Genomic DNA, 14,967 nt, shown 5'->3' on the forward strand with positions numbered 1-14,967 from the left:
TTAGCAGACCTGCTCTGACATTTGCCTTGCAAGGAGGAACTGAGAAAGGGTTTTAGAAGAAAATGATGCCAGCGATGCACCCTGAAGCACAGCGTACACACAAATCTTTTGTTCAGCTGCATTCATTTGGAAATGAAAGCAATAAAGGGATTGGATCTGCGTTGCCTCGGGCTAGGATTCAGCCCCCTGACTAGGGTGTATTCAGAGCCCGAAGATGTGGTTTTCCTACGGAAGCCATGTTATAAGCTAACATCGATTTTGACTGCTTCAGGCTGCTGTCATTTTCCAAGAGGAGACTGGGACAGCCTTTTCGAAAGCAGTAGCACCAGGCACATACGGGGCCAGTCACAGCAGCTTTGCTCAAACACTGACCGCAAAACACATCGCAAGCTGCATTCAGGAAGAGAGAGGAGCGCTGGCGAGGAAGCAGAAAAGACAAAGCTGTTCTCTTGGGATAACAAGTGCTTTAGCTCAACACACTTACCACTTTTTTTTTTTTCTGTGAACAATTCTGGCAGCCGTGTACTGCCACGTACCAGAGCTCTCATTTCCCCGTCCACATCTCCTGGGAGATGGGTGCTTAGGACAGAATTGAATTTGGTTACGTTAGTCCAACATTAGCCCCGGCCAGGGCCCTGATCTGGGATGTGATAATGCCACTTTTATAGCCACCACTTGTGCACGCACACACACAACACTCACAGCCAGTGAACAGAGCAATGTTTTTATGGGAAACCCGGCGGACTCAGATCCACAGCGGGCATCAAACAGCATTTGTGTGCTAGTGATCTCAAGGACAGAACCCGAGGTGCGACAGAGGCTCAAGCTTCAAAAATACTCCTCTTGTAGAGCATTCAGCACTTGGGAAGCGCTGCTCAGTGGGGACACGTGCGGTCAGGTGCTCCTTCTGCACATCAGGGGTTCGGAAAGGCACGCAGGGTGCCCACTGGCATCGTTACGCACCTGGTTGTGTTGCCTGCTTCGCTACAGCCCAGGGCCTGGCTCATGCTGCCGGCATCCCATGGTGGGATGATAAACACTGGGAGATGAACATGCATGCAAATACAGCCCAGGGAACCCATGCTTGTGCACGGGACCTAGCAGAGAGCATCTGAAGAAGAGCAGACGGTAGGCGTGAGCTTTTTTTTTTTTTTTTGTAACTTTTATTTGAACACAGTATTCTGACAGAATGCAAAGTCAAAATCCTCAGTTAGTATCAGTATTTACACCAGTGAGAATGGGAATAAAGGTGGAATCGATGTTTCACTCGGTAAAAAGATTTTTTGTTTTTTCGTTTTTTTAACAAGATAGAAGGCCCCCAAAAGTAGGGAATGCTGGGTAAGGATGTCAATGGAGGGTCTGAGAACAACTATCAAAACAGCCTAGTGTGAAAATCTGGGGTTTGAAGGCTCCATAGAAAAGTGTGAAAATAAAACTCCACTCTAAAAGCTGAACAACTGGATGCACTATTATCTCATCATCTTTACGTATGGTGCAGCATGAAATGCAATCACTCCACAACTAGAAGCTGATCAGTCTGAGTTGCCATATAGATATATATATGTATGGCATGGATACATATATAAACATATACAGCGCAAACGGCATCAGGTTGGTCCCTCTTCAAAAGGTGAAATAAAACCAATGAAGCCTAAGCTATCTTCGGAGCGGGATACTTCTAAATTAAAACAAATTCTTCTCTGGTAAGGGGAAGTATAAAAACACTCCTCAGAATGGATCTACAAGCACTGGGTGTCGGGCGGTGTCACGGGAGCACTAACAGCAGGAGGACAGACAGACCCAGGGCTCAGGCACCACGGGGGGACTCCTGCCTTGGGACGATGCTCACTCCAGCAGTTGATAAAAACCCACTGCAGCCAGCAGGGTAATTTCTAAAGACGTGGCTGGGTGGTGGATCGGGCCCTCAGCTGGTTACCTGCTACGACAGAAATGCCAGCCCAAGGTGAGAGTCACAGCTTTCACCCGGCAGGCGCTGACCAGCGTCCCCGGACAGGTTTCTGGTCATTAGCATTTGTTCCCTATCGGCTGCTCAGCTCTCAGCGGGTCATAACTTATGAGGTATAACATAAAGAGGACAACAGCAGTCAAAAACGTCACAGAAATGAGGAACAAGCTGTTGTGGCCATCCCAAGGAACAGAGGTACGTATTGCCTGCCACCAGTCAGTCCTCCGCTGCCCCAAGGACTCTCCCCAGCTGTAGACCATGGTGGGTTTTTATGGTGGACTGATTTCTTAGAAAAGAAAAAGCCCTAGGGAACACAGACCAAATTTTGCCTTACTTACACCAACACTGCTGTCCTGGGTCAAGCAAAGGCCAAATCTGCCACAAGGCTTTGAAGTGAGGACCTATCCTGCCCTGATGTCCTGCTCGGGATGGGTATTGCATGCGTGTCTGTGCCTGCATATCCAGTCATCCTCCATTTCCATCCCCAGGAGCTGAGGAAAAAAAATGCAAAAAACCCCACACTTAGCAAATGACAAAACCATTATTTTCACAGCTTGAAATTCTGCGATGCCACTGGAGAAGACTGCGTACTTAGAAGAGTACATCAACGAGAGTGGCTCACTTTAGCTGAGCCAAACCGCAGTCTCTCTGCCCCCCATCATCCTTCTGTTTGTCACCTTCGCACATCGGAATGGATGCCATCGTCAGCTCGGTTTTGTTTTTCATTTAAAGGCTTCTGTTCCTCGTAAGAGTTGTTCTCTTTTTTTTCCTGAATAAATTCTTCAAATCTGAACTATCCGCTACACCTTCCACATTCAAACTATGTTGAAGCTTTTTTTTTTTTAATTATTTCAATACTATGACAAAAAACACGTTTCACACTAAAATAGTCACGCACCCACAGTGCACAAGCTTGCAGATCTAAAGTAGAATTAAAAAAAAAAAAGAAAAAAAAAGAAAAAAAGAAAAAAAAGAAAAAACAACCCCCCCCCAGAGAAGGAACAGCTCTATACAACGGGCTGGTCTACCCCTGTACACCTCTGCCTTCCTTCTGCTCAAGCGTCTTCTCACCCCTAAATCTCGGTATTACTCCGTGACTCCCAATGATAACTCCCACTGATAAGCTCCCCCCTGCACAATGATGCCGCATCAGCCCCTTTTCTGACTCTTGAAGACATGATCCAAAGACCAGGGAATCAAGGGGAGCCTTGGCACCGCTTTCCAAGCACTGATTGCATGGTTTTGGTTCTGCAGAGCACCCACGGACAGACGAGCCCTGCTGGGGCTGCCTTTGCAGGAGGGGGCTCACACGCTGCCAAGCATCCTTGTGCTCAGGAACTTCACCCACATGAGAGAAGGACGTTCCTTTTTTTTTTTGGTGTTACCACTCCTCAAAAGCAAACTTCATTTTTCTCTAAGTGCAGAAAGTCATTGCTTTTAAATCAGCTTTCTGGGGTCAAAGGAAATGGCGTTTACTGACGTATTAAGGAGAAACTGATGTCCTCGAACATCTGAGATAAGACCAGCCCAGCCCTAACTGTACAATCTCTCTTCTGCCTCTCAAAGCTCTGGGAGGGTTCCATGAAGGAAAAGGGAGAATGTCCTAAAAAAGCAGAGATGATATTTTTCTTATGCAGTCAGGCCCAGGTCCAGCAAGGGACTTACACTCTTCATAAATTTAGGCATATAAGGACTCTCGCCAGCAACTCTCTCATTCCAAGCTAAGCGTGTGTTTATGTGGACTGCTGGGTACAGACCTCGATTGGTGACAAGTGGTTGGAATATCCCCACCCCCCGCCCCCCAAAAAAACAAACCAAAGACCAGCATTACTCTTTTTCTTACTCCAGTAAGAAATAATAATAATAATTATAATTATTATAATAATTAAAAAAGATAAAGGGGAAACTACTGTAAACATCGATATTTAAAAATGTCTCCCTTTGCAAAGCAAGCATGCTGCTAACCTAGTATCTATAGACTGGATTCACTTAAAAAAAAAAAAAAAGGCAGCTATTTTACACATACATTTAAACACAACAAAACTTAAAAAAAATATTTGTCAATTGTAAACACTGGAAAGAACAAAAGTTGGCAAAAATTAACATAAAATTTAAAGAAATGTAGAGTCTGAATACTGCAAATTGAAATATATCCCCCGAAGCTGCAATTTTGGCATTCTTCCTAAAAAAAAAATAATAACCCCCCCAAATAAATGTCTAACGTGGAGAACAGAATTCAGCCACAAAGAGCTCAAGACACTTTGCATCCTGAACAAATACAAGGTGAACAGAAATTATAACTTATTTATGAGGCTTTACATATTTCAAACTCGACTGAAAAGTATAAAAATAAATTGTGGACTTTGTTCATTAAGGACCATCTGTACCAAGTAGTCAAGCAGTACAGTGGTTATATCTAGTATACTAACCAAGGAAAGAACAGGGTCTTTTTTTCTTTCTTTCTTTTTTTTTTTTTCTTTGTCTAAGACTAGTTGATTTTGAGCTCCTCAACGATGTTGTAACTGGTATTTGCAATTTTGCCTATTTGAATATACAGGGTCAGCTAAGCCCTGGTTTGGTTGTGGGTTTAACCCTGTTTTTAAAATGTATTACTTTTTAAAAGCAAGTGCACAACAAATAGAACCTTTCTAAAAATCTTTTTAAAAAAAAGAAAAAAAGAAAAAAAAAAAGAAAAAGAGAGAACCCCCCCCCCCGTTTATGCATTTTCTGTTTTGTTTTGTTTTTTTTAAAAAAAGGCAACAGACACTAGAGGAATGAGATGTGTGTTGTGTTTCGTGTTTTAAATGCTTGGGTGAAGTTGTTCTGTCATTTTTTTCATCTGTCGCTGATCATGCTTTGCTCTCATTTTCATTTGTTTGTGTGGCTTCGTTTGGGACCGTCTTGACTTCTGCTGGAGGTGTCTTAGTTTCCGTTGCTTGCACTTCAGATTTGTCTTCTACTGGGGTTTTCCTGAGGAAGAATCACCAAAATGGCACAGTTTAGAGACAGAGAAATACAGACCATCGATGGTGAATTAGCGATAAGGAAAGAATATGTTCCTGGAAACATTCAAACATAGCTCCTTGACAAATGCAAAGATAAATAAAACCAACCTCCCGTCCCCCTCCCCTCCATTCCCCCCAGCATTTAGCTCTAGGATTTCCCTCCTGCCCTGAGCTGACACACGAGCAGGATCTGGTCTTAGGCTGCAGCAGAAGCACGAGGCGTGCTGCGGTGTGAAATGCCACGGGAACGAACAGGAAACCACACAATCGCACAAGAACTGGATTTTTACCGTCACGAATTACGTCACCCACACGTCCTGTCGGAACAGACTGCCCCTCTAGCAGCAAATCTCTTTTTCTACAGGAGCTCGTTCTCGGAATTTCACAGTACGCAGAAGGAAACGCAACAAGGGGATTCTGTCAGATGCCTTTTCGCAAGCATGCGGAAGGCCAACAGCTTCCCATGCTACAGCTCAGATTCATCAGCCTGCCTTTGGCACTTCACTGAAGAACGAGAGACGCCTGCCTGTCCGACACTCTCTTCGTAGTCAGAAGCGCCACGTCTCTGTAGCACCCAGCAGCACAGGGCGGTAGCTTTTACCCGCAGGGAACTGAAGCGGACGGGGGTTTCTCTGCGCCCATCAAGCTGCCTGGCTCCCTGCAGCCCCAGGGCACCTGGGGAGCCACCAGACATCCCAGGGAGGATCCGGAGCTGGGGGGGCACAAGGCAGTGCTGTGGAACCATCACGTGGCAGCACGTCCCCTGATTTAGGAGAGGACAGGAGCACAGCAAGGGAGATAGGGAGACCAGGCCTTAGGATGAACAACAGAGTAAAACAGCATGGGTTTTCACTCCGCTGTGGGAAAAAGCCTAACTCTCGGCTCTGCGATGTCTGCCTGACTTCCCTTCTGAAGTGTGAGCACCACGGGAACCACAGTGTCAAAGCAAGACAACCCAGGCCCATGCTTTATTTTGGATGAAATGCAAAGCTTCCAGAATGAGGCGATCTTCCTGGAGAAATGAGGGTGGAAGAAGTTCTAACCAAACCTGTCGCTTAGGATATGCGTTCACTGTGGTAGCTGCAGCATAGCTTAGAGGTATCAGCGTGAGCTGCAAACCTGGCTCACGAGCAGCTACTTAGGGCCTGGCAGCAATCTAGCTGAGGCAGTGTAGGGCCCCGTGTCACCAACACGCCTTCCTTTGCCAAAGCCCAAGATGCGGTGTGGACTCAGCCTTCTGGGAGCTTCTCCCAGACCAGATCTGAGCTGCCTGTTCAGGAGTCTTTCTAGTTACAAAGCACAGCCCCTGCTCAGGCAGGAAAGAGGAGGTGTTCCTTCTATTTGATTCTCTGCCTTTGTCAACACGTGGAGAACACACAGGAAGCCCGAAGGAACGGGGAACTTCAGTGCTTGTGTCCTAAAGAGAGGCTCATTCAGCCAGCATTTTCCAAGCTTCTGCTCTAACGCCTCTGTCACCACCACTGCCCAAACTGCCACACCAAGAGCGCTCTTGTCCGCCATCTGCCTAACAGCTGAGGACCCTGCCCCCAGTTAGCAGGTGGGGACTTCAGGCTTTCACTCTCCAGTTACGGCATCTCCTGCCAAACACCAGGTGCAGACTCATCTCAGCTGAGAAAAGTGCGTCCTGGCCAGAGGGAGTAAGGCTCCAAAGGACTTGTATGGCTGTCCCGCCTCGGGGCGTGCCGGTGCTCTCTGAATGAACCAGCTGGGTATAAAGGTGACCCAGAATGGTGGATGGAGACTTGTCTCTGATGAACCAGGACAACAAAGACACCACCCAGTTCTCCTGACCCAACTGTGAGTGCTCCCCCTCTCCCAGACAGGATCGCATTGCATCCCCTTACCCCTCTGCCTTATCCTGTCCCTTCAAGCACAAACGCAGAGGTACCACAATTTAGTTTCACATGGCACTACCTTCTGCCCTGCCTTACACTGACGTCAATTCTGACTGGCTCTGCTGATCTGTTAGGAAATGGAATCTGGGTGGCTGCAGGAACTCAGAGCCTCTGAGGACAGCGCTTCCTTTGCACCAAACCAAACTGTTTCCAATCTCTTTCACAAAAGAATAATCTATGATAGATAAAACTGCAGAAAAATATAAAGAATCACACGTTCATGATAAATTCCTGGGTTTGTCTTTTCTCTGCTGCCCTGGCACAGCCTATTCCTGCTTTCCTCCTGGACCTTTAAAGCCAAGCCCTGCTTAGTTGGTTCACTGGTGAGTTAGTTTGCTATGGAAACAATGAGATTAGTTCAGAGAACACCCAACAAGAACACAGCACAAGCACCAGTGCACAAGAGAGACAGCACACAACCAACAGAAGATTAAAGGCAGCCATACTCGGTCTTTGCAGGTGCAGCAGGTACAGAGCTGTCTGCAGTGGAAGAAGCAAGCTCGCGAGCTTGCCCGCTAGTCACACTGGCAGGAGTAGTAGTGCCAAGAGCTGCAAAAACATCCTTTGCAAGATCAATGTCTGGTGTCTTGAAGGTCCCTTCGTCCATTTTAAAGTCCTCATTCTGGGAAGGGTTTGTGGTGCTGCCTGAAGCAGCCTCGCTCTTCACATTGCTTGGGTTCTTGGTTGTCTCTGTTGGGCTCTTCACTGTGCTGGGCTGCACAGTTTCCTTCTCGGGGCTCTTGGTGCTCGAGACCTCCTGCTTGGGCTCTGATGGAGCTGAAGGGCTAGTGAGGTTTGCAGGGGTCGGGGCAGCCGACTTGTTACCAGCTGCCGCTTTGGAGGTCTCGGCCACATTAGCAACAGTGCTGGGGCTGAGCACTGCGCCTTGGTTGGACAGGACACTTGAAGACAAATTATTAGCAGCTGGAGTAGAGCTCGGGGTGTCGCTGAGATCGACAAGGGGAGCCACTTTGGGGGTAGAGGAGGGCGGTGGTGAAGAGACTGAGGCGGCTCCCCCTTTGGCTGGAGTAGCCTGGCCAGGCGACATGGAGTTGGAGTCGGGAATGGCCGCGGCTGGCATGGCAATACTGGAGGTCAGTGTGGTGGTCTCGCTGGTGGGGCTGTTCTGAGCAGTGGCAAAAGTTTCAGTGATAGTGTCAGAGTTAGTGGTGCCCGTAGTTACAGAAGGCAGCATGTCCTCAACGGTAGCTGCGGTATCGGCGGTGTGCCTGTGAAGAGGACAGGAGTAGAAGAGAAATAGAGACAATGAAGCCCATAAACGACAGCAAGGGAAAGGGAAGCAGAGCGTAAGCATGAGAAGGCAGGTGGGTGGCACGGCAGCAGCAGCAGCAGCAGCATGGCATGTGGTTACGACACAAACACAACATGGAGGCAGAGAACGAGAAACTTTTCAGAGATCGTATGTGCAAAGGGTAGCAAGGGCTGGCAGGGATGACTGAAGGACAACTAGGAAGAGAAGGAAGAGCAGAGAGGACACAACCTTCAGGAATGGCTTGTTCGCGCAGATTTTGGTTCAAGTCTTAGTCAACGTAACCCCATCGACTTGCAGAGAATCTTCTCTTTTAGCCTAACTTCCCTCTCATCCTCCTACAGCTAACCTTACAAGGAAGCTTTCTACAAATTCCCTAAGCTTGCAGCCTGGTGCCATCTGTAACCATGCAACAATGTCCCGGTGTAGGACCCCTGAATTCTCTCCCTTGTCTTGGCCATATCTTTTTGCCAAGAAGTCTCAGATCTTCACCACACAGCACAGAATATTTTCTCATACACACACTTAATATATATACATACACACGTAGCTTTGGGATGATGTTTTCCACCCTTCTGAGCAGATTCATGTCTGCCTATTGTTCTAGATGGAATAAAGCTTGCTTCAGGAAAACGTCTGACTCTAACTACGCTTTAGTAGCCGTGCTATAGCACTGATCAGTGTAAGAAGTACACAGATGAGGCTGGAAAAAACAAACAAGAACTCTTACTGCATGAGAAGCCAGCGTGCCTCAGAACACCACCACAGGCTTATTAACTAAGAGAAAACCTTTGTAGAGGAAGGTAACTGAGCTAAAACCCTGGTAAGACAAGGCAAGAAAATCATGACAAGATAAATCCCAGCTATTCTACAGTGCGTCACTTCTGCATTTCCGTACCGCTTGTGGACACGGCCTCCTTTCTCCTCTCGCCTCACACAGACTTCCAGCAGAGCCGTAGGAGCAGTGGGCGCCACTGCTAACCTAATCAAAGTTGGTGAGACAACGAAGATGGAAGAACCTGACCACATCACCACTGTGGTGACTCTGCTGAAGGAACCCAACTTGTTCCATCAATCCCAAACCTGACCCAAACATTACCAAGCATTTCAGCAGCTTCCTGCAGTGAGCTGCTGCTTTTATTACTCCAGAAGTTCTGGAAACGTTCTTGGAAGGCTCTAGAACCTCACCAATTTAGGAAACAGTTTAAGGTAGGCAGTGGGCAACACTTAAACCTTATCGAAACTCTGTTAGCAGGGATTCACAGATTCAGGTCCTGAACAAATTCTGATATGAACAAATTTTGTAGGTAGTTTTCAGCCCTCCCAAGGAATAATCAGACTTACCATGCCTCCCCCAACATGCAGAGCACAGCAACTCTGCTGCTGTCAGTATAGAGGGCTACTTTCACCACAGGGTGTTCACACGCTCATTAGACATCGGTAGGGCTGAGCTCAGACAGGATTCAGTGCCATCTCAGGTCTAACTTTTGCTCTGGATCCCTTGCAACAAACCACAACGGGTGCTGGATCTACACACTGGACTGGACCAGCAGAGACAAGCCTTTCAAGCAATACTGCTTCATTCACCCTCCAGTGCTGGAACTAGGAGTCAGTCAGGAAAAAGAGGAAGCGTTTTCTCACCAGTATGTTGGGAATCAAGTACGGAGATTTTACCTGTCTTCCTCTCTTCCTGCCCTAAGTCACGTGCATTAGAGATCAGGGATTAAGGCAACTAAGGGCACTGGACTGACACTGCGCTAAGATCAATGGTTATCAACATACTCTGGCTCTGTCAGTGGGGTGGTCTCGTTGGGCTCTGTGTGTTTTCCCCCGTCATGGTTGGGGGTCCGCTCCTCTTCAGTCCGCACTTCCACGATAGGCTCCTTGGACTCATCTTTCCTGTAACGAGGGAATTACATAGAAAATGTTTCCCATTCATGTTAGGAATCCTCCTGCAAAGACATACTTGAAATACCAATGGTGACTGACAGAAACAGGTTGGCTTGGTCAGCAGACCACTTTTTTTTGTCACCCCTCCTTCCAATTATTAGCTACGGTACAGAAGACCACTATGATGTCCAGCATATGGGTCAGCCATTTGATAGCTACTCAAAGGAACGGGACAAAACCTGAGAAATGTCTGAAGGAATCCCTTCCCGGAAATAAAAAGCAGAAACAGCATGGCCCCGATTATTTTCAGTACCCTCCCAGCAGAGATGGGAAAGCCAGAACTCCCTGAAACACAGTTTCTTTTCTGGAGTTGCTGCTGGGACACATTGCTCAACAGAAGGAGTGAGAGAAGTGATAACAGTACTCACGAAAAGGCGGCTTTGCCCTCCTCCATGTCTTTGCCCTTGGCTCCTGGTCCAGACTTGCCACATAAGTTGACAGCAATGCACATCAGCAGGCCACATTTGTTCAGGAAGTAGCAGGTGACATCCACAGCCACCAGGAGCAGCACAAAGATAACAATGAGAATGCCTACAATGGCAGCAGTCCCAAGGCCTGATGTAGGGCTAGTGCTGGCTTTAGAGACCAAAAGAGAAAAAAGAAGGCGTCGTAGTTAGAAAAAGGCGACTTGGGGCTAGCTATGGCTCAGATTTGGCAATACTAAGGTTGCAAGCATGGGAAACTTAGAAGGCATGCACTCTTTCCCTAGCAGCCACGTGCTATAATTAGTACTTTATCCTTTAGACATGCAGGACAACCTACCTGAAAAGACAGATTCACTGGGACCTGATGGGGCTTATCTAATCTCTGCTGGACTAAAGCCAGGAAAGCAGACTACAGAGAACTCTCCTGCTGCAACGTACACCCAGCTGGAGCTCTGAACTGCTCCTGCTCTCCTTCACCACCTCCCCCAGGTGAAGGCTGCGCCTGGGGCACACAGCGACTGCCACTGTCAGCCAGAACAGGACTAGTGTCACAGCTGGAAGCGAAGCCTAGACTCTGGAGCGTGATGTACGCTGGTGGGACACAGAAAGCTGATGAACACCAGCGAGGCCTGAAGGTCGACTAGCCCCTTACGTGGCAAAAATGAACGCGGTGCAACCAGCTATGCAGCACACAAGCTTCGTTTTCACAGGGGTCGTGCAAAGGTGCTGCCTGTCTCCCCACATGTTCTTGTTTCCAAGCAAGCACTTGTGTGACCAGGGACTCATGAGCTCTGCCACCTGAGACCAACTTTCATCAGCATGAAGGAGGCAAAGAGCGGCCCCTGGCAGGGACAGATCAGCATCTCTCAGGGTTCAGGGATGTGAGCAAGGCAGGCAGCAAAGCCGGGACTCACTCCAGGAAGTAAATGACATTGCTGGAGGAACCAGACTCGCCAAGGTTCTCCCTTCTGCTCGCCTTGCTCTAACAACTGCAGGCTGGGGAGGTCTGCTAGCTTATCCAGTGGGGTGCTTGAAACAAGCTGGTGGTGGCAGATCACCCTGAAGAGGAGAACTAGTGGCTCCCTAAGGAAAGCTCCAGGTTAAACCCCAGATCCATCCTCCTCTTCCCCTGCCCCCGTGAGAGGCACATGCTTGCCTCAGAGCACAGAGGGACCGGTGCCAGCAGGCTCCTCAGCAGGTCAGTCGCGAGAGTAGTACAATTTGTACCAATGAAGTCTGAAGCGATTCTTTAAGGCAGCAGCCAGGCAATAAGCAGCAAAACCCACAGGCAAGATATGCATGTTCACATGCGCTGCAGTAGAGAACTAGGCCCAAACTCATGCTGCTATCCGAAACTTACAATCTTCGATGATTTCAGTATTTGAATACAAAGGCGAGACATTTGTACAAGGCAAACCTCCAAATTTACAACAGCCAGGGCAATTCTGCAAGGCTGCAGGAGCGAGCCCTCTAGAACCAGGTCAGGAAACACCCTCTGGGCACGGTGCTGTGCAGGTCAAGCACCGATAACGCTGCCTGTGGTGCTGCCTGGTTGCAGCTTCCCCTGCCAGCTTCCCCGACCAGCATTAAAGAAAGGACACTTAAATAACTGCTTGGTTATTCATTTCTCTCTTACCAGCTAAAACATTACCTGCAGAAGGTTAACACAGTCCGGAGCATACCTGGCCCACAGAACTGTGCTATCCTAGCAAGAATTGACCCCTTCCTGAAGGAAACTCTCCAAACTCTATGAATCGGTTGTGGTTTGCAATATAACAATACCCTCCTTTGCTGAGTGATATCCCAATATGTACCTAAAGGAGGAGCTGCTCCTGAGACAAAAATCTAAAACCCCACATCAAATCTCCCCCCCGACAAGCCTCAGAACTTACAGACACTGTTATCTGCAGTATCACAGGCAGCTTCAAACAGCTGGGCGGTGTTACTTGGGGCCTTGGGCTCTGCGAGAGGCATGGCCTCAGGTTCTGTTGGTCTCTTCAGGAGGGGGAGATGACTTTTACTGTGCATTTGACTTCTCTTTTGTGCATTCCTACTTTCTTATTACCTCCTCTTCCGATAGGAGGTGACAGCAGAAATGACTGAATATGGATCAGGGTACAGGGAACAGGCCACAGGAGGAGGCGCACCCCTTCCTCCGGTAAGACCCAGCTATCCAGAAGTGAACCAGAAATGAGAGGGAAGTCACAAGCTGTTCACGTCTAGTCCACAGACTGCTGAGCCGACTAGCGAATGCTCTACGAATATTTTGGCTTAGGTACAGCCAACGGCCCAAGCAACCTTCTAAGGAAGCAAATGGCAAAGGCAGGCAAGTTGTCACTCTGTTGACGCCGTCCTGGTCACAGCAGCTCCCTGTACCAAAACCCAACCTCCACCACGTTTCCTCAGCTGTGAGACAGAAAAAACTCCTTTGCCTTTTCCGGTAGACAAAATGTCAGCAGCTGAGAGGTGCTGAAGGAAGCCTGGATAACACACGGGGTTGCCCATACACTACTAACCTTCAGACAAGTGGTTTTGACTTCCTACCTGCTTATCAAATGCCAAATACTTCCTTAGAAACAGGAGCAGATAAACATGAGTTAATCCTGGCAAAGCATTGGATTGTCACAGAACCAGTAAGAATGGCCTTGAATGCTGTCAGCTGGGGCTTCCCAGCCTCTTGCTAGCACGCCCTAAGCACAAACTACTTTTTGTTCCACTTGTTTTATTCAGTGATTCTTCCCAAGCTGACCTGCAGGCAGAGATTTGGCTGTTGGCTCTCAGGCAGTTCAGCACCGAGCAGATGTACCGAGCCACCCCAAAGAGCCTGCTGGTTTCAACCATCACGTACCCTGCGCCTCGCTACGGGACCGTGCAGTGAGCAAAGGCCTGTGCATGTCACAGAGCTTATCGCTGATGTTTGCAGAGACAGCTGAACAGGACCAGCACGCTCATCATTGTCCTTGGAACCTGTTTTTTTTCGTTCAATTAAGATGCGATTCTCTTTATTTCTCATACATTTTCACCACTGGATGTCACAACCCCCAACCACTTGGAATCTCTTTGCTGAAGAGCCCTGCAAAGCACCCCTTGACCTGTGAGGCTAAGTGATGTTGACTTTGGCACGTGGAGAGATTACTTCCAGGGCTCTCACAAAGAGGGTCAACTCCTGTTGCTGTTCTTTTATTACTTAAAACCAGGAGGTGGGACGTCCTTAGCACGAGGTAGGTAGGTGTTGTTTCATTTTGTAACACCAACGTGTACTGAGAAAACCAGACTCCAACAGGAAAGGTTTTTTTGCTTATTTTATTGTATCTAGAAGTCACTCTTAGGCACCCAACGCTGACACTTCCATCACAAGTCCTTTAAATGCTTGGCAAAATGTCTGTGCCACAGACCAGCCCCAGCCAGCACCTTGCAGGGAGCTGCATAATTAAACAAATGAATGAACCTGTGGTACATGCAGGAAGCGAGGGGGACATACATTTGGTCTTCTAATGTATTCAGTATTCTTTCATGGATTATTCAATAGGTAACACGATCCCGTTCCCAGCAGCTCCTGGAGGAAAAACTAAGGATGTGTCAAACTTCTCATCTACAACATCTTTCCAGGAACGAGCTCCTTGTCATGCTACTAAAGATGCATAAGAGAACGCATCACCCGTGAGCTACGCAGTCATACTTTCTCACTGCACCTCCCAACTGTACCTCATCCCAGGCCACCACTGCTGGAGTGACACAGAGGCAATCTTCTCATGTGACAGAAACCGTCTTCTGGAGAATTTCATTCAAACAAGATTCCTACTCTTGGCTTCCATTCTGCACCAGCTTTTTAAGGCCTGTCAGTATCAACTACAAGTCTCAGGTCAGGAATTTTCTGTGGCATAGATCACACGGATAGCCTTATCACTACGCTGCCCACACGCTACAGCCCACCACACATGACCCACTGGATCGGTGAGGACTGCAAACCCAAGCCAGGGCAACCAGCCTCGGTCTCTGGAGCACAGCCACCACCTCTGGTTCCTCAGCAGGCAGTGCAGTAATGTTTTTTTCAAGTGATTTAGTGTTTGCACATCGTATGGGACTTGGGCAAGCTGCTTTACATTAACGGGATGGAACCGACTTCTTCCCCAGGCAGGAGGCACAGTTTGCTGTACCACAGGAGATCAAAAGGTTGAGGCATTCCCAAGGGAAGGCGGGCTGGCCTCTTACCACTTCACTTCTGGCAATACCCAGCACGTACATAAGCAGGGACACAAGGAGCTAGAGATGAAAGTACAGTTCTCTGGGGCACGGGTATGACTAATGGGGAAAAATTCAGGAGTATCAATAGTTGCTGTTCCCTACCAATGCTGAGGAATGAGGCTAGTCAGGGAAATTAAAAAAAAAATAAAATAAAACAGGACTGACTTAGGAAACTCAGCCAATATAACTT

At 48.0% G+C, this 14,967-nt stretch overlaps 1 protein-coding gene across 6 annotated transcripts in view; it reads right to left on the minus strand.

Annotated features, from left to right (window-relative positions):
- Positions 1–1,140: 1,140 nt before the first annotated feature.
- NCAM1 (neural cell adhesion molecule 1) overlaps positions 1,141–14,967 on the minus strand; it is a 114,278-nt gene continuing 100,451 nt past the window's right edge. For 3 of the 6 annotated variants that reach the window (XM_066981306.1, XM_066981311.1, XM_066981307.1), the window contains 4 exons: positions 10,476–10,683; positions 9,940–10,056; positions 7,334–8,116; positions 1,141–4,936 (listed from right to left, as the gene is read on the minus strand). In XM_066981306.1, the coding sequence (XP_066837407.1) occupies positions 4,816–4,936; positions 7,334–8,116; positions 9,940–10,056; positions 10,476–10,683 (1,229 nt within the window). In that variant the 3' untranslated portion in view covers positions 1,141–4,815. The remainder of the gene's footprint in view (positions 4,937–7,333; positions 8,117–9,939; positions 10,057–10,475; positions 10,684–14,967) is intronic. The other 3 variants (XM_066981308.1, XM_066981312.1, XM_066981313.1) reach the window with 1 other exon arrangement.

Source organism: Anser cygnoides, chromosome 21, assembly GCF_040182565.1.
Source record: "Anser cygnoides isolate HZ-2024a breed goose chromosome 21, Taihu_goose_T2T_genome, whole genome shotgun sequence".
Lineage (NCBI taxonomy): Eukaryota > Metazoa > Chordata > Aves > Anseriformes > Anatidae > Anser > Anser cygnoides.